At 38.5% G+C, this 21,758-nt stretch overlaps 1 protein-coding gene across 3 annotated transcripts in view; it reads left to right on the plus strand.

Annotated features, from left to right (window-relative positions):
- PYGO1 (pygopus family PHD finger 1) overlaps window positions 1–21,521 on the plus strand; it is a 29,417-nt gene extending 7,896 nt beyond the window's left edge. For 2 of the 3 annotated variants that reach the window (XR_014794643.1, XR_014794644.1), the window contains 3 exons: window positions 15,259–15,344; window positions 16,560–20,153; window positions 20,205–21,521. Coding sequence is in view for 1 of the 3 variants with exons in the window: in XM_084879402.1 (XP_084735528.1) it covers window positions 15,259–15,344; window positions 16,560–17,687 (1,214 nt within the window). In the remaining 2 variants the exon portion in view is untranslated. Of the gene's footprint in view, window positions 1–15,258; window positions 15,345–16,559; window positions 20,169–20,204 lie in introns of those variants that run through there. The other variant, XM_084879402.1, reaches the window with a different exon arrangement.
- The last annotated feature ends 237 nt before the right edge of the window (window positions 21,522–21,758 follow it).

The raw sequence follows: 21,758 nt of genomic DNA on the forward strand, positions 1-21,758 counted from the left end.
GTTTGTTTTTTGTTTGTTTGTTTCGTTACCCCTCACCCAAGGATATTTTTCCATTGATCTTTTAGAGAGATGGAAGAGAGAGGGAAAGACAGAGAGAAACATTGATGTGAGAGAAACACATCGATTGGTTGACTCCTGCAGACTTCCTGTCCAGGGCCCCAGCCAGGTTGGAGAGGAGCCTGCAAGCAAGGTTCGTGCCCTTGACAGGAATCGAACCCGGGACCCTTTAGTCTGCAGGCTGATGCTGTATCCACAGAGTCAACCAAACACAGCAATCCAAAATCTATGGGACACAGCAAAAGCAGTTTTGAGAGGGAAGTTCATATCCCTACAAGCCTGTTGCACAGTCAACCAGCTAGAGCTCTAAGTTATCTTTATTATCAAGGTGAACTGTAAGGTATTGTGAAGAGTGATTTTAGATCTTCTTGTTCCAAGTCTCTATAGACATGCTAATAGTAACATTGAGAAACAGTATAGCATTTTTACTCTGGAGCCTGACTGTCAGGGTTCTTATCCCAGCTCTGCTATATACTAGCTGTGCCATCCTTGACAAGTGACTTAATCTCTGTGCCTCAGTTTCCTCAGGTACAAGGTGAGAATAATACTTATTCCATGGAGTTGTTTGAAGGATTAAACAGGTGAATATATATAAAGCACCACTGATAACAGTGTCTGGTACATTATAAGTTATCTGTGTTTACTTTTTTTAAATCCTCACCCCGGCATGTGTTTAGAGAGAGGAATAGGGAGATAGAGAAAGAGCAAGGGGGAGAGAGAAAGAGAAAGAGGGTGAGAAAGAGAAACATCAATGTAAGAGAAAAACATAGATCAATTGCCTCCTTTACACATGCTGACCCGATATGGAACCCACATCTTAGGCATGTGCACTGATGGGGAATTGAACTGGCAACCTTTTGGTGCATAGGACAACGCTCAACCAACTGAGCCACAATGGCAGGGCCATATTAAGTCTTTACTTTTTAAAACAGGAATAGAAAGCCCAAAATATAGTAAGTAATGTGGTCAACATTCATTTTTAAGTATATTGAGTCAGTTAATGAATAAATAAATGACCTAGAGCATATTCTTTCTCATTTTGATGGGGAGTACATATGGAGTGAAAAGCAATGAAGTTTTCTTCTCCTAGAGAGAAAGCAGTGAACAAAAATATATTATAAAAACAGAAACTTCTCAGATTTGACAGTTTTGCTGAGAAAAAACAAATACAAGCTGTTTATTACATGATTTTTGCATCTTTGTTCTTCATAATTTCTGAATTTATTTAAAAATTTAGCTGTCATTGTTAATACAGTAAGTTTATTATTAAAGGTATTATTGTATAGAGTCAGCTTAAACATAGATACCATACACTCATTTTTATAAGCTTAAACCTTAAACCAGTAATACAAAGACCACTAATTTGGGGAGACAGCTGGCACAGGAATTATGTGAATTTGAAATCCTAACTACCTGATGTTGAGTGCTTTCTGAATTTAATTTTATTAAGTACACAGATTGATCTAGGTGCTGAGCGTCAAAAGAGGACACTTTCTGCCTTGCATTCTAAAAGGATACGAATTCCGTCAAGCATTTGGCAATGCTTGATGACTGAAACAAAGTCATCCAGCATTGCCACATGGTTGACAGGATTTGTATAATACTATATTCACATTAGAGGCCCAGTGCACAAAATTCTTGCACTGGGGTGTGGGGGGAGGGTGTCTCTCAGCCCAACCTGCACCCTCTTCAATCTGGGACCCTCTGGTACCTCACAGGGATCGGGCCTAAACTGGCAGTCGGATATCCCTCTCACAATCCAGGACTGCTGGCTCCCAACTGCTCGCCTGCCTACCCCTAATCGCCTGATTACCCCTAACCGCTTCTGCCTGCCAGCCTGATCACCTCCTAACCACTATCCTACCAGTCTGTTTGATGCCTAACTGTTCCCCTGCCTTCCCGATTGCCCCCTACTGCCCTTTCCTGCCAGCCCAATCGCCCCTAACTACCCTCTCCTGCCGACTTGGTCACCTCCAATTGCCCTCTCCTGCAGGCTTGGACCCCTCTCCCCCTCAAATGCCCTCTCCTGAAGACCTAGTCCCCCCTAACTGCCCTCCCTCCCCTGTAGGCCCGGTCGCCCCCAACTGCCCTTCCCTGCTGGCCTGGTTGCCCCTAACTGCCTTCCCTGTTGGCCTGCTCACCCACGACTGCTCTCCCTTGCCAGCCATATTCTGGCGGCCATCTTGTGACCACATGGGGGCAGCCATCTTGTGCGAGGGCATGATGGTCAAATTGCATATTACCCCTTTATTATATAGGATATTCATAATACTTTCATTCCATGGTAGAGACCAGTATTATAGAAGTATGTGTTCCAAGTCAAGACAAAGCTGTTAGCTATGTCACATCCATAGTGTAAATGATAGAATAACCTAACATTATATCCCAAATTTCTATGCCATCATGAAAAACTGATATTTGAATGTCCATTGAATGTGTTGACATTGCTGAATATTAGGTATTTTAATAGGATGTTAAATACTATAGGAACTGGAGTGAAGTGAGCTTATGGTTTAGCTTTGTTTAAAAGAAAGCAAACTGAGAATTAGTATTTAACTGCCCACTATGTGCCAGGTAGTGTGTTAGGCACTTAGTTCATTCAGGCTGTTATATCAGTAACAGAACTAGAGACTCAGTGCACTGGCCTGGCCAGTGATCAGGGACGACTGGGGCATTCCGGCTGCCTGCTAGGGCCTGCCTTCATTCCACCCGGGCCCCTGGTGGTCAGCACAGGTCATCGCGAGCATTTGAACTCTTAGTTGAATTCTAGAGGGGACACTTTGCATGTTAGCCTTTTATATATATATATAGATAACATAGATTGGGTGGCTCATGAACAACAGAAATTGTATTTATCACAATTCTGGAGGCTAGGAAGTCCAAGATCAAGGTGCCAGCAGATTCGGTGTCTGGTGAGGATCCATTGCCTGGTTCATAGATGGCACCTCCTCCCTGTGTCCTAACATGGGCAAAAGGTGAGGCAGCTCTCCCAGGTTTGTTTTATAAGGGCACTAACCCCATCTATGAGGGCTCTGCCTTCATGACCTAATCACTTTCCAAAGACCCCACATCTTCTTGTCATCACCTTGACGGTTAGGATTTCAACATATGAATTCAGGGAGGTGGGGGGAGCACACAAACTTGGTTTGTGTCATTTAATCAGAATAAGATACATACTTACACCAATCCATACGTGTATTACAATATGTACTTACTTGGAATGATGATAAAGTAAGTAAGTTTAAAGGAAAATCCTATCTAATAAAGAGGGAATATGCAAGTTGACCATCACACTGTCACAAAGATGGTGGCGCCCATAGCCACAAGATGGCGGTGCCCAGTCCCCTCAGCCCCGCTGGAGTCCCACAGTCCTTTCAGCCCATCTTGGGGGGACGAGGGGGGGCGCGGCAAGCGCACGCCCAGAGCTGCCCGAGGCTCAGGTAACCAGGGCCAGCCGAGGCTTGCGCTGCCGGCAGTAGCAGCAGCAGAGGTGTGATGGGGGCATCGCCTTCCCCTGATGGCCGTTGCCTCCCACCCCTGAGGGCTCCTGGACTGTTGAGAGGGGGCAGGCTGGTCTGAGGGACCCCTGCATCCAATGCATAAATTTTCATGCACTGGGCCTCTAGATCATGATCTAATTAATATTTAGGTTGAGTGTCATCCCATGCACTGAGAGGTCTTGGGTTTTTTCCTGATCAGGGCAAATGCTCAGGTTGTGCCCTTCATCCGCAGGCGGGAGCATGTTGATGGCTATTTTCTCTCTCTCCCTCTCCCTTCCTCTCTCCCTTGGGGGGAAAAAAGAAATCAATGAAAACATTTTAAAAATAAGAATAAAATAATGCAATCACAGTACTTATGAGAAGTCCGTATCACAAACCATTATTATAAGTAAAGTAAAAAATTAAAATTTAAAGCAGAAAAAACATGCTTCTATCTATAATACAGAATAATGCTTTCATTCCCTTTGAAGGACTTGGGGGTCAAAATAAATTGAGTCTTCTCCCCCTTCCCTACCCTAAAGATACGTTTTTATTATTTTTACTAGAAACCCGGTGCATGAAATTTGTGCACGGGGTTGGGGAAAGAGGGTTTGGGTTCCTCTCAGCCCAGCCTGGACCCTCTCCAATCCGGGACCCCTCAGGTGATGTCCAACTGCTGGTCCAACAGTCGGACATCCCTCTCACAATCCGGGACTGCTGGCTCCTAACTGTTCACCTACCTGCCTGCCTGATGGCCCCTAACTGCCCCCCTGCCAGCCTGATTGCCCCTAACTGCCCACCCTGCCAGCCTGGCTGCCCCTAACTGCCTCCCTGCCAGCCTGGCTGCCCCTAACTGCCCCCCTGCCAGCCTGGTTGCCCCTTAGTCCCCCCCTGCAGCTTGGTTGTCCTCAACCACCACTACCCCGCCAGCCTGGTCACCCACAACTGCCCCCCTGCCAACCTCATCACCCCAGCTGCTCCCCCCACCAGCTTGGTTGCCCACAACTGCCCCTCACCACCATCCTGGTTGCTCCCAACTGCCCTCCCCCCCCCCGCTGGCCTGGTCACCTTCAACTGCCCCCCCACACACACTGGTCTGGTCGCCTCTCACTGCCCACTCTGCTGGCTTGGTCGCCCCTAACTCACCCCCGCCAGCCTGATCACCCTCAACTGCTCCCCATGTTGGCCTGGTCACCCCAACTGCCTCTCCCCCCCTGCAGGCCTGAGGGGTCCTGGATTGGAGAGGGTCCAGGCTGGGCTGAGAGGAACCCCTCACTGCCTCCCTCTGCTGGCCTGGTCACCCCTCCCAGCCTGCTGGTCAATCATTTGGTCGTCCCTCACTAACCCCCCTGCCAGCCTGGTCACCCCATGCAGCCTGCTGGTCAGTCGTTTGCTCTTCCCTCACTAACCCCCCTGCCAGCCTGATCGCCCCACACAGCCTGCTATTCAGTGAGGGCATCATGACCAATTTGCATATTGCCCTTTTTTTAGTATAGATTATTAGTTTAGAGAGAGAGAGGAAGGGAGAGACAGAGAAAGAAACATCCGTGTGAGGGAGAAACATCAATTGGCTGCCTTTCATACTCAATGCTCCAACGAACTGAGCTACCTGGCCAGGACTGAGTCTTTCAAAGGAGGAACAAAGCCCTTGTTGTCTTGGTTTAGTTAGCATGTTGGCCCAGGGACTGACTAAAGGGTTTCAGGTTTGATTCTAGTCAAGGGTGTATACCTCAGTGGCAGGTTTGATCCTGGCCCTCGTTGGGGCACATGTAGGAGGCAACCAATCAATGTCTCTCTCTCACATCTATGTTTGTCTCTCTGTGCCTCTCCCCTCCCCTTCTACTCTCTCTCTCTCTAAAAATCAGTGGAAAAATATCCGTAAGTGAGGATTAATAAAAAATAAATAAATAAAAAGAGAAATAAAGATAGTATCATTAAACGTAAGAAAATAAAAGACATAAAGTAAATAATTCACAGTTTACAAAAATAAAATAAAAAACTTAAAAATAAAAAAATATTTTATATTTCATTTAAAATATATTTAATTTGTGGAATCTTTAGATGGGAAATAATTACTTCATTTAATAGAGTAGACTCTTCTATAAGACTATGAGAAAAAATACAAATTCAGTTTCCAGCTCTGCTTAAAGCTTAAAGGGCAAAAAGAGATTAAGAGTATTACTTTGCTTACTTGAGATTGATTAGCATAGTGCAGGATGATAATATGTAGACAGATAGATGTTTTTAAGATGAAAGAGGCTTCTTGTTTCCATTCTGACATACTTTCCCGATTCTGTTTCCCATGTGCATTCAGAGGGCAGTAGGCAGGTAGGAGTGAGGAGATGAGATGAAGAAATTTAATTATCTAAAAAATATATAAAAGCCTAAGCAAATGTCTGACCGACCCTTTGGTAGCTATGACGCACATTGACCACCAGGGGCAGATGCTCAGTGCACAGACATGGAAACATGGAACAGACTGATGAATCTTAGAGGGAAGTGGCAAGGACAGGAAGAGATTAACCAAGATCTTATGTGCATACTAGAGGCCCGGTGCCGGTGGAATCCCTCAACCTGGTGTGTGGGGATCCGGCCTAACCAGCTCTCCAACATCCCCTGAGGGATCCCAGATTGTGAAAGGATGCAAGCCAGGCCAAGGGACCCCATGGGTGCACAAATCTATGCACTGGGCCTCTAGTCAATAAATAAAAGGATCAGAGTAGCCAGTGTTACAATAAGCTTTAGCAGTTCCCCTTTTCTTGGTTCTGTGCCCCACAACTCTCTACTTCAGGCTGAATTGTCATTGTCTATCTTGCAAAGTGAGCACCAGCAGGTATATAGAGCAGACAGGGAGAAAGAGGCGTTGGTACCAAAGTTAGGGTAACCTAAATAACTGGTTCTAAACTACTACTTTCCCTCCCCTGGATTCTGACCTTTCACTTCACTTTTAAAGAGTGAGAATTTTAGGAATTTTTGGTAGTCTATGTTCTAATTAGCCCTGATGAATATAAATCTGATCTATCATCACTGATTATGTCATGGAGAAGAACCACCAGTATTACAGATAGCAGCAGGAAGGACTTAGGTAAGGCCAAGAGTCAGAGCCATTGGAAGTGTTAGCCGGTTCCCAATTTTAACAGTAGTTTGACTTCCAATTTTTCAGCTTCATGATGCTGTGAAAGTGATATGCATTATGAAACCATAATTTGAATTTTGAATTTTGATCTTTTCCTGGGCTATCAGTTCTGATCTTTTCATGATGCTGGGCAGTGACAGTGACCACAGCTCCCAGTCAGCCAGGTGATCATCAAGGTACAGTCTACAGTGTACCATGTTTCCGGTCTGTTTGGATATTATGTTTTGAGCAAGTTTAAGGTAGGCTAGGCTAAGCTGTGATATTCAGTAGGTTAGGTGTATTAAATGCAGTATTTTCAACTTATAATGGATTTATTGGGACATAACACAACTGTGTAGTTTATTATTTGGATAAGCAATTAAATGGAGAACAGAGACCAGTGGAAACTTGAAGATTTGTTTTATGGGGGAGGGGGGAATGTTAGACTTAATAAAAAATTAATATCATAAAACTCAATTTTTAAAAAAGGATTTTAGGTGGTTTTGTTTATAGATGACTTAAAAATAATGAGTTTATTTAAATGATTCCAAATGCAGATCTTTGCCTTAGAATAAGTACAAGAAATTATTAAGTTTTTGGAACATAAACAGAGATGGTAAGTACTAACCAATAAGAGTACATTTTGTTCATCTTAAATTACATTACATTTTAATTGTAAAAGTACAATTATTCAGTCATCTCAATAATGCTGTGAATGGTAATTTATATATTCTACATTAGAGACCAGAGATTAATCTTTATATATAAAAAGCTAATATGCAAAGTGTCCCCTCAGGAGTTTGCTAGAAAGACTGGGAGTTTGATCACTTGCTATGATGTGCGCTGACCATCAGGGGGCAGCGCGGAACAATGGAAGGCTTTGACCGGCAGCCAGCAGCCAGGGAAGGAAGGCCCCGGCCAGCATCCGGAAGACCCTGATTGGCCCTGTTCACTGGCCAGGCCTAGGGACCCTACCTGTGCACATATTTTATACACCAGGCCTTCAGTTTATTAGTCATTGTTTTTATTTTAAGAATAAAACTTTATCTACTTGTACTTTTTTTTTTTTAATATATTTTATTGATTTTACATAGAGAGGAATTGAGAGGGATAGAGAGTTAGAAACATCGATGAGAGAGAATCATCGATCAGCTGCCTCTTGCACACCCCCCACTGGGGATGTGCCCGTAACCAAGGTACATGCCCTTGACCGGAATCGAACCCGGGACCTTTCAGTCCACAGGCCGACGCTCTATCCACTGACCAAACCGTTCCCGGCTATGTACTTGTACTTTTATTAGAAGTATCATAGTAATAAATACCTAATAAATACCCATGACAGATGTTAGGAAAGACAGGACTTTGATGTTTGACACTTTTGTTTATGTAACTACTATATTATTTGACCCCTAAGACTATTGGTAATTCTTTTTCCATACCAGAGTCATCAGAATTTCTAGGTATTCAGATTCAAGAACAACACATTTCTCTATTCAGTATGTCAGTATATTTTGTTAAGGAAATCTACATACAAATTGTTAATGTGAAATCATTAGTTCATTTTACACAGGTTACTGGAATCATTAGTTCATTGGTAATAATTTTAGTCAATCCTAAACCATTTTTTTAAAATTTTTTTTTAGTTAATCCTTACCTTTTTTTAGTTAATCCTCAAATATCCTCACCTAAGGATATTTTTCCTTTGATTTTTAGAGAGAGTGGAAGGGAGGGGGCAAGATAGAGAAAAACATCGATGTGAGAGAGACACATTGATTGTTTGCCTCCCACACACGCCCCAACTAGGGCTGAGAATCAAGCCTGCAACTGAGATAGGTGCCCTTGATTAGAATCAAACCCAGGACCCTTCAGACAGCAGGCCTATGCTCTTATCTACTGAGCCAAACTGTCTACGGCTTAAACAATTTTTAATAAATGACCTTAAGCGCCAAAACCGGTTTGGCTCAGTGGGTAGAGCGTCGGTCTGCAGACTGAAAGGTCCCGGGTTCGATTCCGGTCAAGGGCATGTACCTTGGTTGCGGGCACATCCCCAGTAGGGGGTGTACAATAGGCAACTGATCGATGATTCTCTCTCATCGATGTTTCTGGCTCTCTGTCCTTCTCTCTTCCTCTCTGTAAGAAATCAATAAAATATATTTTTAAAAAATAAAAATAAAAATAAAATAAAATAAATGACCTTAAGGGACAGACTGGGTCTCACTATTAGTTGTTTACTTAGCATCTACTTAAATGAGATATCCACATCAAATTAGAATGAAAAGATATGAATTCCTTTAGTTTAAACCAGAAGTTTTCATTTTTGCCTTTTGTGAGCCATTGAGGAAGACTAGTTTCATAGAAGTTGATAAACTTAGTTTTACTCAAGCAACCAAAGGGAAAATAAATAAATTGGATTTCATAAAAATTAGAAACTTAATGTCAAAACCGGTTTGGCTCAGTGGTAGAGCATCGGTCTGCGGACTGAAAGGTCCCAGGTTCGATTCCGGTCAAGGCCATGTACGTTGGTTGCGGGCACATCCCCAGTAGGGGGAGTGCAAGAGGCAGCTGGTCGATGTTTCTCTGTCATTGACATTTCTAGCTCTCTATCTCTCTCCCTTCCTCTCTGTAAAAAAATCAGTAAAATATATTTTAAAAAAATTAGAAACTTAAGTGCATCAAAGGACACTATCAAAGTGAAAAGAGAACTCACAGAATGGAAGAAATATTTGCAAATTATATCTAATAAGAGTGTAGTATCCAGAATATATGAAAAATTCTTACAACTTAACAAAAGAGACAACCAAAACACACACACACAACAACAACAACCTAAAATGCAGAGAACTTGAATAGACATTCCTTCAGTGAAGATGTGTATGGTCAATAAGTACGTGAAAAGTTGCTTAACATCAGTAATTATGGAAGTGCAAATTAAAACCACAATGAGATATTAACTTCAAAGAGAAAGTAAATGTTGGAGAGGATGTGAAGAAATTGGAACCCTCTTCTTGTAGGAACTTAAAATGGTATAACCACTATGGAAAATAGTTGAGCAGTTCCTCAGAAAGTTAAACATAGAGCCCTGGCTGGTGTAGCTAGTTGATTGAATGTCATCCCGTGTACCAAAAGCTCCCTGGCTTGATTCTCCGTCAGGGCACATGCCTGGGTTGTCAACTCAATTCCCCAGTAGGGGGCATGCAGGAGGCAGCTTATAGGTCAGTGTTTCTCACATCAGTGTTTCTTTCTCTCTTTCTCCTTTCTCTCAAATCAGTTTTAAAAAATAATGTGGTCTCTCCATACAGTGGAATATTACACATCCATAAAAAGGAATGAAATACTAATGAATAAATACTATTGAAAGAAATTAAACACAAAAAGCCACATACTGGCCTGGCTGGCATGGCTCAGTGGTTAGAGTGTACGCCCAAGCACTAATGGCCTGCAGATTCAATTCCTGCTCAGGGGCATGTACCTGGATTGTAGTCTAGATTGTAGCCTGTTTGGGGAGAGTGTGGTAGGCAACCAGTTGATTGTCTCTCTCAAATCCATACTTTTTTCTCTTTCTCTCCTCTCCCCCATCTCTCCCTTCCCTTCCTTACACTCTCTCTGAAAATCAATGGAGGAAAAATATCCTTGAGTGAGGATTTAAACATTTTTTAAATTACAAAAAAGAAATGTAGCCGAAACCCATTTGGCTCAGTGGTAGACCGTCGGTCTGTGGACTGAAAGGTCCCAGGTTCGATTCCGGTCAGGGGCAGGTACGTTGGTTGCAGGCACATCCCCAGTAGGGGGTGTGCAAGAGTCAGCTGGTCGAAGTTTCTCTCTCATCGACATTTCTAGCTCTCTCTCTCCCTTCCTCTCTGTAAAAAAATCAATAAAATATATTAAAAAAACAATAACAACCAAATGTGACATATTGCATGATTCCATTTATATTAAATGTCCAAAATAAGCAAATCTATATAGATAGAAAGTACATTAGTGATTTACGAGGGACTGGGGGTTGAGGAATGGGTGTCCGTGGTTATGGGGTGATGATAATGTTCTGGAATTAAATAGTAATGATGATTAAACAACCTTGGAAAAGCTCAAAAAATCACTGGATTATACATGAAAGCAAAAGAAAATAAAACCTTAGTTTTATATTTCAGTGCCACTTTTGACCGATGGTCACCCCTTCACATTTCAATTCTTTTTTTTTTTTTTTAATGGGGATGAGTTAGCTACCTCATAGGTTTGTTACGGAGACTGAGTGAATGATATAGTTAGATATAAACTTCTAAGTTAAGATTCTGCTTTTCAGAATATCTTTTTATTTCCAAGCCAAATGAACCAGAATAATGTTAAACAAAAACACAAACAGCAAAAATGTTCAGTAACAGCAGCCACCAAGGGAGGTAGCACCGCACAATACCATACATCTGGAACAGGGTGGATGCACTCTCTGAAGCTTCTATGACAACCCCTGCCCCTTGGAAGCTGGTGGTGATTTATAAAATTTTGAGAATTCTCACTAAAAACCCCAAGTCGGCAGGGAAGCAAATTAAATCAGTATTTTTATTTTCTCCTTTGAGTAAGAAAAAAAAAAAAAAAAGAGTGAAATAAAGAACATTAAGAAAAAATGAAGGCCTGACTGCCTCTGACAGAAATCTCCAGGGCACATACACACTGAGTCAGGAATCAGGGCAACCAAGAGACTTCCCCCATGCAAATGGGTTGTTGCACCCCCCTCCCCAATAGGTTTATCTTGCTAATATAGGCAGGCATTCTAAAGAGATTATTAGCATATCCAGTCATATAAGACAAATACACATGATAACATTTATATAAAAATGAGTAAGTTTGGTTTATTTAAGAAATAAATACAGGGGCTGTATGAAACATTAAAACAGTTTAAAGGGGGAAAAAATCATTATATCAATAGATACAGCATACCACCTAGAACCTTACATGTGAATACAAGGGAGTCAAAAATCACCCATGTTAAATCAGCAAATAAAAGCTTTGGGCAAAGTTGCAAGATAACTACGTAAACATGCTATGGCAAATGAACTAACAAAAACAAAAAAGGCAAAAAGAAGCAGCCTGCAGAAGATAAAGAACCCATAACCTACAGACAAGGAACTATCTCACATGTACTTCGAGTGGTAAACTTAATAAAACAAGAGCTCAAAATTATGATAAAACAAGATGAGATGAAAGATAAATTGTGTACCTAAGGAAATAAATTGAGGCCCAAAGCAACATATTTTCAGAACAAATAAATTAGAAATAGGGAACAGAATAGAGATAGCAATTAAATTACATAATAGAAAAGCTTTCTTCAGATATTCAGAATACAGATGAAAAAGACAAAGATTAAAGTCAGAAAAGCTAATTAATAAATATGGAGCTAAAAATTTCTCTAGTACAATAACGAGTGCCCCTGAAATAGAGCACTCAACAAATGTAGCAGGAAATTATACAATAAAAGTGAACTTACCTGAAATGAAGAACTGACTACAGATAGGAAATATCCTGCTGAAGCGGGGGGGGGACATAGAATATATATTATTCTCAATTTTCAAAGCAGGAAGTCAGTCAATGCTATCTAAAATTGAAAAAAGAAAAGCCATAATTTCTTCCACTTAGTGCTTTTCTTAATGTCTTTTCTTTAGGGGATTCTTTTGCAAATTTCTATTTTGGTGAAGAAATATTTAGCATATTCTTCTGTTTTACCTTGCTTCTTTTATTAAATTATAATTTAATGCTTTCATTTAAAAAATAGCATATTATTTTTGTAAAGGTATTGCTTTTACTCTATGCAAAAGGAAAAGTTGGTAGGTAGATAGTAAGCTAGGTGTCTGGAGTGATGTTAACTTAGTAGTAATGATATTTCTGGTTGGTAAGAATTGGGATATATATCAGAGTCTAGTCAGGAGGCAGAAACCAATTGTTTTTAACAGAATATATTTAATATAAAGTATTGTAAAGAGATACTAAACTAAAGTGGTAAAGTGGGATACAAAAGTTTTCTCAGAAATATCAACTAGGAGAAGCAGCTAACATTTCTAAGGCTATGGGACAAAGGAAAGAGGTTGGAATTACTAAATATGTAAACACACAGGAGGGAACTAAAATTCAGATCTCTGCTACTTAGGCTGGTATTAATGCCTCTGGGACTGAGCATTGGTCCTTTGGGCCTGAGACCCAGACACCTGGTGCCGGTGTCTCTGAGGAGGGCACAGCAAGGCTATTTGGGATAATAAGTGAGGTAGAAAACAATATTATTTTGTTCTAGATGGCTAGCCAGAATAGTCAATACTTTTCCACTTAGAATTCTCCCTCTGTGTCTCTCCGTAGGGTTTTTAAAAAGCTTTTTATTCGTACTGATCTTACGCATTTTTTAAATTCATAGCTAACTAGTTTAGTTTTATTCCTGTAAATGAAAACTCCTCTACTTTGTCTTTGTATATAAGAAAGCTCTTGATGTTTAATTATTAATGTAATATCCAGAAACCTTGCTAAATTTTATTGTCTGTCATAGTTTTTTTTTTTGTTTTGTTTTGTTTGTTTGTTTTGTTTTGTTTTGTTTTTTACCTATGTTATTTAAGCTTCTCTAAATGGCTGCTTTTTATTTTGTTATGTGGAAAACTATCTCCAATGCACTGATGTCTCTTTATTAACAAGTACCATTTGGACTGCTTTTATAAAGATACGATTACTGGTCTTCTGATTATACCCCTATCTCATCACCAATTTATTCTTAACACAGCTGCTAATGTAATCTTTTAAAAAACATAAATCATATCACTTTCCTGCTCAAAATCCTTAAATGACCAATCGTTCTTCTTCAAATACAATCCAAATTTCTTATCATAAACTACAGAGTTCTAGGTCTTAGTCTGCTTAAGCTGCCATAACAAACTACCATAGACTGGTGGCTTAACCAACATAAATTTATCTTATTCCCGTCTGGAAGCTGGGAAGTCCAAGATTAAAGTGCCAGCCAGTTCATTTCCTGCTGAGAGCCCTCTTCTTGGCTTGCAGTTGCCCACTTTCTTGCTGCATCTTCACATGGCTTGTCCTTGGTGTGTGCACCCGGGGAAAGACCTATTGTAGCCCTAAGTACCTTCCAAAGGCTCCACCTCCAAAAGCTACACGTTGGGTTAGAACTTCAACATATAAGTTGGGGGTGGGAGCAGACATTCAGTCCATTACAATCTAAAATGACCTGGTCCTTGCCTATCTCTGCAAGAGGCATTCTTCATAATCCCTTAAAACACTTCTTGTAAGTTTTTTAAACACATAAAGCTCATTTCCACTTAATAGTTTTTACACATACTGTTCTGTCTGCCCAGAGACTCTTCCTTCTGCTCTTCACATGAAAGGTTTTATATCCTTAAGGTCTCAGTTTAAATAGCCCTTTCCCAGAATCCACACATATGACCAGGTCTTCTCTATTACCTGTCAATTCACTGGATTTATTTACTAACCTATTACAAATATATATCTGTATATGTGTGTACATAATTTTATTCTTTTATCTAATTTTGTATATGTTTGGAATTCTCCATAATGGGAAAAATTTCATTGATAAACTTTTTTTTACACTCTTTAATTCAGTTAAGGTTTTGCCTTGGTATACCAAAATTACAATTCTAGAAATTATTTGTATATAAAGACATTTATACATGGATTTTTTTTTTCCAGAACAGCAAAGATTTGGAAATTACCCAGATATCAGTGCGGGAGGGACCAGTTTAATGAAGTCTGGTATAAAATCATACTATGAAATACTACTCAGATATTAGAGAATGGAGCAATTCTATATGTAATGAGTAAGAAAACAGGTATAGATCATTGTGTATAGCGTGCATAGCCAGTTTGCCTCAGTGAATAGAGCATCGACTTATGAATCAGAAGGTCATGGTTTGATTCTTAGGGCACATGCTTGGGTTATGGAGTCAATCCTTAGTAGGGGCTGTGCAGGAGGCAGCCAATCAATGATTCTGTCTTATCATTTATGTTTTTATCTTTCTCTCCCTCTTCCTTCCTCTCTGACATAAATAAAAATGTATTTTTTAAAAAATATACAGGGGTGGGCAAGAGGAGGTTTATAATTGTATGGAAAAAGATATGCAGGTTATGATTATTAAAATAGCTTTATTAACTCAAAAGAATGTTACAGTAAACCTACCCTTGCCTACCCCTCTATTATACTGGGATTTATCTGGATTATCTTTGCAAATATAGATCAGAATCTAGTAACAGTGGTTACCTCAGAGACAGGGAATCAGATGACTGAAGGTTTAAAGGCAGGATGGGCACTTTCTTTTTCACTGAAAAAATAACAAAAATACTATGGAGGTAAAATGAATGACTGTTTCAGGCTGGAATTATAGGGAAGACTTTTCAAAGAACAAAGATAATAAAAATTTAGTATTGCTTTTATCTAACGAAAGTAGAAACTATATAAATGGGTAATCATAATAGATATTGCTATGAGATTATATATATATACATATATACATATATATGTGTGTATATATACATATATATACATATATATGTATATATATAAATGCTTTCACATACAAATGGAAATATATGGATTTTATTTGTTTTTAGGTGGTGATAGTGGACTGGATGGGTTAGGAGGACCAGGTGTACAACTAGGAAGCCCCGATAAGAAAAAAAGGAAGACAAACACACAGGTAAATTGACATTTTCTTATAATTGCAGTTTTTCCTCGCTGATATGATCAGGCTGTTGAGGTAAATTAAAATTTGGTCATGAGACCCCGGCTGGGTTGCTCAGTTGGTTAGAACATCGTCCTGTTCTGCCTAGGTTGCAGGTGCAATCCCTGGTCAGGGCACATACATGAAGCAACCAATGAATGCATGAATGGTGGAACAACAAATAGATGTTTCTTCTCTCTCTCAAATCAGGTTTTTGAAAAATTAAATTTGGTCATTGTTTTTGTTTCCTGTCCTCATTCAGAAACTAATAGTGAATTCTGCAATAAATGTATTTTTTTTTCCTCTGCAGCTAATGGTTATTGTGGAATTGTAGGTCTCTAGAGTGTTTATTGCAAGTGGGAAATGTAGGGAGACAAATTAAAATGCTTATTCTTAAGTCTAATTTTAAAGATATAGATATCTATAGTTCTATTACAAGACATATATGGAGACAAGTTTAACTTGAAGTAACAGTGTTCAACTATTATAATTCAGTAGCATGTGCATATCATGAAGTAATCATGGTGGAGATACCTTTTGTCTATAACCTGTGGTTTTAATAAGCAATACAGGCTTTGCAGAGTTTATTCTCTATAAATTTGGAGCATTCTTTTTATGATATACACTGTGAATAAGGATAATGTATGTACAGATGACTTTTTTCTATTTTGGCCACCATCTGTTAACCTTGTAGTGTGACTAAACTGGAAGTTTATTTTTCCATTCTGCGGCCTAGAACTTTGGGGACAAGTTAATAGTTATTTCTTAAAGTTAAGCTAGAAAAATGTTTAGATCCTGTTTATTTAATTTTATGATTATTTAGGGGTATAAGAGGTATTTTTAGTTAGAATTTTACATGAAAGAGAGTTATAAGCAAGTGTGTTAAGTGAAAATTATGGTAATGAATTGTCTTTTAATAGTTAAATACTGGAATTTGAAGTAATGGATTCATGCTCAGAAAAGCATTACTTATTTCCTTTTCTAAATGAAAGAAACCTATAAATTTTATTATTACATATAATTATATACAATATTTGGAATTTAAAGGTCAAGTGAAGAATGAAATTTTCATAACATTCTAAGCGAAACTTGACTAAAACTAAGTTCATAAGTGTTAAGATTTTATAGTGGGATGAATTTAATAACTGCTTTGATTAGAAGCATGTATTTTACTTTACATTCTCATTTTAGGGGCCTTCTTTTCCTCCATTGTCTGAGTATGCTCCGCCACCGAATCCAAACTCTGACCATCTAGTGGCTGCTAATCCATTTGATGACAACTATAATACTATTTCCTATAAACCACTACCTTCGTCAAATCCATATCTTGGCCCTGGGTATCCTGGTTTTGGAGGCTACAGCACATTCAGAATGCCACCTCACGTCCCTCCAAGAATGTCTTCCCCATACTGTGCTCCTTACTCGCTCAGGAATCAACCACACCCATTTCCTCAGAATCCTCTGGGCATGGGTTTTAATCGACCTCATGCTTTTAATTTTGGGCCACATGATAATTCAAATTTTGGAAATCCATCTTATAATAATGCACTAAGTCAGAATGTTAATATGCCTAATCAACACTTTAGACAAAATCCTGCTGAAAACTTCAACCAGATTCCTCCACAGAATGCTGGCCAGGTTTCTAATCCCGAGTTGGCATCTAACTTTATCCCTGGAAATAATTCAAATTTTGCTTCTCCGTTAGAATCTAATCATTCTTTTATTCCTCCCCCAAATACTTTTGGTCAAGCAAAAGCAGCACCACCCCCAAAACAAGATTTTAATCAAGGATCAACCAAAAGCACTAATCAAAATTCCTCTGCTCAGCCACCTCACTTAAATATGGATGACACGATGAATCAGAGTAATATTGAATTAAAAAATGTTAATCAAAACAATGCAGTAAATCAAGAGAATAGCCGTTCCGGTAGTGCTGAAGCTACAAACAACAGCCATGCAAATGGGACACAGAATAAGCCGCGACAGCCCAGAGGTGCTGCAGACACAGGCACCACGGAAAAAAGCAATAAGTCCTCTCTTCACCCAAGCCGCCGCGGCCATTCTTCTTCCGACCCCGTGTATCCGTGTGGGATTTGTACAAATGAAGTGAATGATGACCAGGATGCCATCCTGTGTGAAGCCTCTTGTCAGAAATGGTTTCATCGGATCTGCACTGGAATGACTGAGACAGCGTATGGCCTGCTCACTGCAGAAGCATCGGCAGTATGGGGCTGCGATACCTGTATGGCTGACAAAGACATCCAGCTGATGCGCACCAGAGAAACTTTTGGTCCGCCTGCAGTGGGCAGCGATGCTTAATCACAGGCATTAACTAATGTGAGGGGGTTTTCCTGTGTGTGACAGAGGTTCATTGACACAGGATTTTAATGTTTTACAATATTTTTTTTAAATGCACATGCAAAAAAAGATGATTTACCTTTTAGTTTTTATTAATATTCCACTTCGTTACTAGTGCATATTTTGTATTATCTTAGTTTGTTATCTAGGATAATATATATGGGGGTGCTTTAGAAAGTATTTTACAAATAAATGTTAGTTGTTAATCATAAAAGCCTCTTGAAGCTTCAAAATAATATGTAGCAAATGTAGGCAAGTTTTGGCTTAAAAGTTAGAACCATTGAAAAGTGTCTATTTCAGTGCTAAACTTTGGCGATATCACAAACATTTAGTTCAAAAATATTTTTGAGGATCCATTTAATGTGGTGTTTGGAAAATATATTTTTATTTATTTCAGAGAGGGAGAGAGAAACATCAATGATGAGAAAGAATCATTGATCATCTGCACGCCCCTTCCTAGGGATCGAGCCCACAACCTGGGCATGTGCCCTGACCGGGAATCGAACTGGTTCATAGGTCGATGCTCAACCACAGACCCACACTGGCCGGGCACCCATGTAATGTGTTTTCAGAAAGAAAAAAAAAGTAGCTATAGTATAGAAGAAAACATACATTTAATCGGTGTTTTTAAAAATAATAGCGTGTACACCTGATTCCTCCCTGACTAGGGTTCTTGAAATTAGTGACTTTCATGTTTCAAGTCAGTCTCTTCAGGATATGTTTGTACACATATGAGACAAATGTTAGCATATAGGAGATGCTCAGTAAGTATTTGTGGATTAACTTGTAGATTGTACCACATGAAACTGCTATTGTTAGATAAGTTGAAAATTGACTTAAGTTACTAGAGTGGATGTGTTTTAGTTGTGCTATTTAGAATTGTAACAGTATTATGCTTTTCTCTCTTCCATTTTTTTTTTTATTATTGGTTATTGCTTTCCAGAGAAATAAATAATATATCCTTGGGAGAATTGTGAATACTTTTTAATGCATGATTTCAAACTGAGACATGTTGCAAATAAAAGTGGTAGAAACATAAATTTGGCTTTAGAGCACTCTGCTAGCGAAAGACGTTCATTGATTGATTGAAAAATAGTGTTCTGGGGATGTGAATTCAAAATGGAGACTCAAGGGAGATTAAAATCCATTTTAAGCAAAGATCAATTAAGAGCCACGGTGAAAGCTAACTTACAAACAACAACTCAAGTCCTTACAACAGATAGTTTTTGCTATGACTTGGGAAAGTGTAAAAATGGACCTGAGAGTATCCTCTTGAAAGATGATACAGAAGGGAGGCAGTTGGAAGTCTATTCATTAAGATTCAGCAGAAACTCAGTTTTGGGGTGGAACATAACCTGTGATCAGAAAAAGAAAAAAGGATACCATGGCAATTGGTAGTAATTTATACAATGGTTGGGTGTTGAAGCCTCCAAACTTGCGTCATCACCAAAAAAACTCTGAAGACCATATGGTGACCTGTGAAAGGGATAATGAATCACTACTGTTTAAACCCTGGTGAAACGGCAGCAGCAGCATATGCTGAGAAATTAAAATTAGGCCAGAAAAATCCGATTTAAAAATTATCCTGTGGTTAGTAAACATGAACCCATACTTTTACGTGACAGCACTTGACCTCGTGTCAAAAGCTACGAAAGCAAAGTTAGCTGAATTGGGCTATTTTATCACATCCATCTTAGTCACCAGGCCTTTATACAATGAACTACCATCTTTTTCATCATTTGAAGCTTTTTCTAAGAACATATTTTCCAATTGAGAAGAAGTAATTGGAGAATTTGGACATTTAAAACAGCCTAACAAATGGTGAATATTATAAAAATGAAATATTTAATCTAATTAGAAGAAAATTATTAATCCTCATAATTTGATGAAGCAAAACTTATTTTTATATGTATTTTAATTTTGACTATAAAAACAAGTTTCATATGGTATAAGGTAATATAAGTTTTTCTCCATTTACCTGTGACTAGTTAGAAATGAGTACAAAATATTTTAAGTAGCTGTAAAATAATGTATCTTTACAGTTTTAGGAAATGAAATGATATAGACTCTAATAATAGGTACTCTTTTGTGTGGAAACTATCAGTTGAAACAGTCAAGTTGAAATGCAGTATTTTGGGCTGACTCTGAAATTTGATGTGTTCAGTAGCATACTTGAAGATCCCAGTGTGCTTACACTGTAGCTTTTGTTAGATATAAAAGTGTTTCTAAATATTTAAGGACTTAATTAAGTTGTTCTTGAAATCCTAGTGAGTGCTGATTTTAAGACATGGTGCACTGCATGCTATATGCTCAATACTAGCACCAGATCATGACTTTCTTTATAACTGAATGCAGTTAGATATTTAGTAGAACCTTCCAATGTTTGCAGTAATTAACACTTTACATGGTAATACTTGAGTTGTGCTCGTTGCTAAAACTGATTATGCATCGCTTCTCGGCCTTTTGGCTAAGATCAAGTGTAATAAAACTGATTATGCAGTCTTAACCCTCTGTTGCTTACAGTTACAATAGTTAGTTGTTTTATAAAAATGAAACCACCTCTCCCTAGTTAGCCAAAAGATACTTGATTTGTAATGCAATTATTTCATTTTTCATTTGTAAGTAGTTGTCTTTAAAAACTTTCAGGTATTTAGGTTTTCAGAGTACCTTATTTAAATAAGGATCTGTAATTATTAAAAATAAAAGCCAGTGGTTGATTCTGACAGTGAGTCATAGGCAAACTATACTAGTAGTAATCATAGCTGATGAATGTTTTCATGTATTTTGCATTCATTTTTTTACGAGTTCTACCTTTATCTCTACATAACACTAAGTCGAAAATTATCTAGATATTTTTGGTAGGAAAAGTGATGAACTATAAGAATGGCCAGTAATTTATCCAATTTGACCCAAAGAAGGCTGTTACACACCTAAAAAAAAGGTGTGGCTTTTTTAGGACCCAGTGATGAGCTGCCCTAAACATTTAAAAATATTCATTGACAGAAAGAAATGTACATAGGTGAGATATTCTTCCAGTAGCATTGCACCTTTTTGTTGTAATTATTTTCCTTGACTAAAAGGCTCATTACCATCACACGCGCACACACATGCACACACACACGCACATGTGCACACATGTGCGTTCACAGGAGGGCAGGAAATCTTGGAGTTTCTTCTACGTTCTCATTTGCCAAAGCTCATCCTGGCTAACCAGCAACAGTTAGGCTCTCTCCCCAAGGCCAGGAAAGTTCTAAAGCATCATCAGTTCCTTTCTGAGAATTTGCTTTGTTCATTTCACTAGCCTTTCTGTGCACTTGCTTCTAGATGCTACTGGACTAACACTGAAATAGCTTAACTTATAAAAGAAAAATAATTCTTCAGATAAAGTGCTTAGAATTTAGATTTGTGATCAGTGCTTTCCTTTTGTATGAAATACTTTTAGAGTATTACTATTATGATTCTTGTTATCCAAATTAGAAAATTATGTATTGTACATATAACTGAAGATTTTCTTGACTGGTACTTATTCATAAATTAACATAATATAAAGAAATCCAATTTTGGGGTGTTTTGGAATTTTGTTTTGTTTTGTTTTTTTTAGACTCCCTACTCTGACTAGTGATAGGAGAAAAACTCAGTAGTATGGGTCACCATTAAATCTGCCAACTTTAGTCATCCAAATAAGTATCAGGAGTCTTTATCCAATATTCTAACTTGTTCATCTTAAACAAATTAAGAGTGCTACTGCTTTATGTCCAACGTCCTATAGTGATTGTATTTAGTTGTAAAAATATATATATACAATATATATATATATATATATATATATATATATATATATATATATATATATATATATATATACAATGAAAAGGGAGCTCTAGTTAGTTTCTGGGTTTTTTGCAGTGCATAGAGGTCTCAGATGCATGAACATTTAGGCTATTTTAGATTTTTTAATTAAAAAATTTAAAAGTATTGAGGCTCCCAAAGTTTATTTGAAAATAGTGGTTTAGAACTCTGTATAAGATAATT

This window comes from Pipistrellus hanaki (genome assembly GCF_964339955.1).
Source record: "Pipistrellus hanaki genome assembly, chromosome: 1".
Taxonomy (NCBI): domain Eukaryota; kingdom Metazoa; phylum Chordata; class Mammalia; order Chiroptera; family Vespertilionidae; genus Pipistrellus; species Pipistrellus hanaki.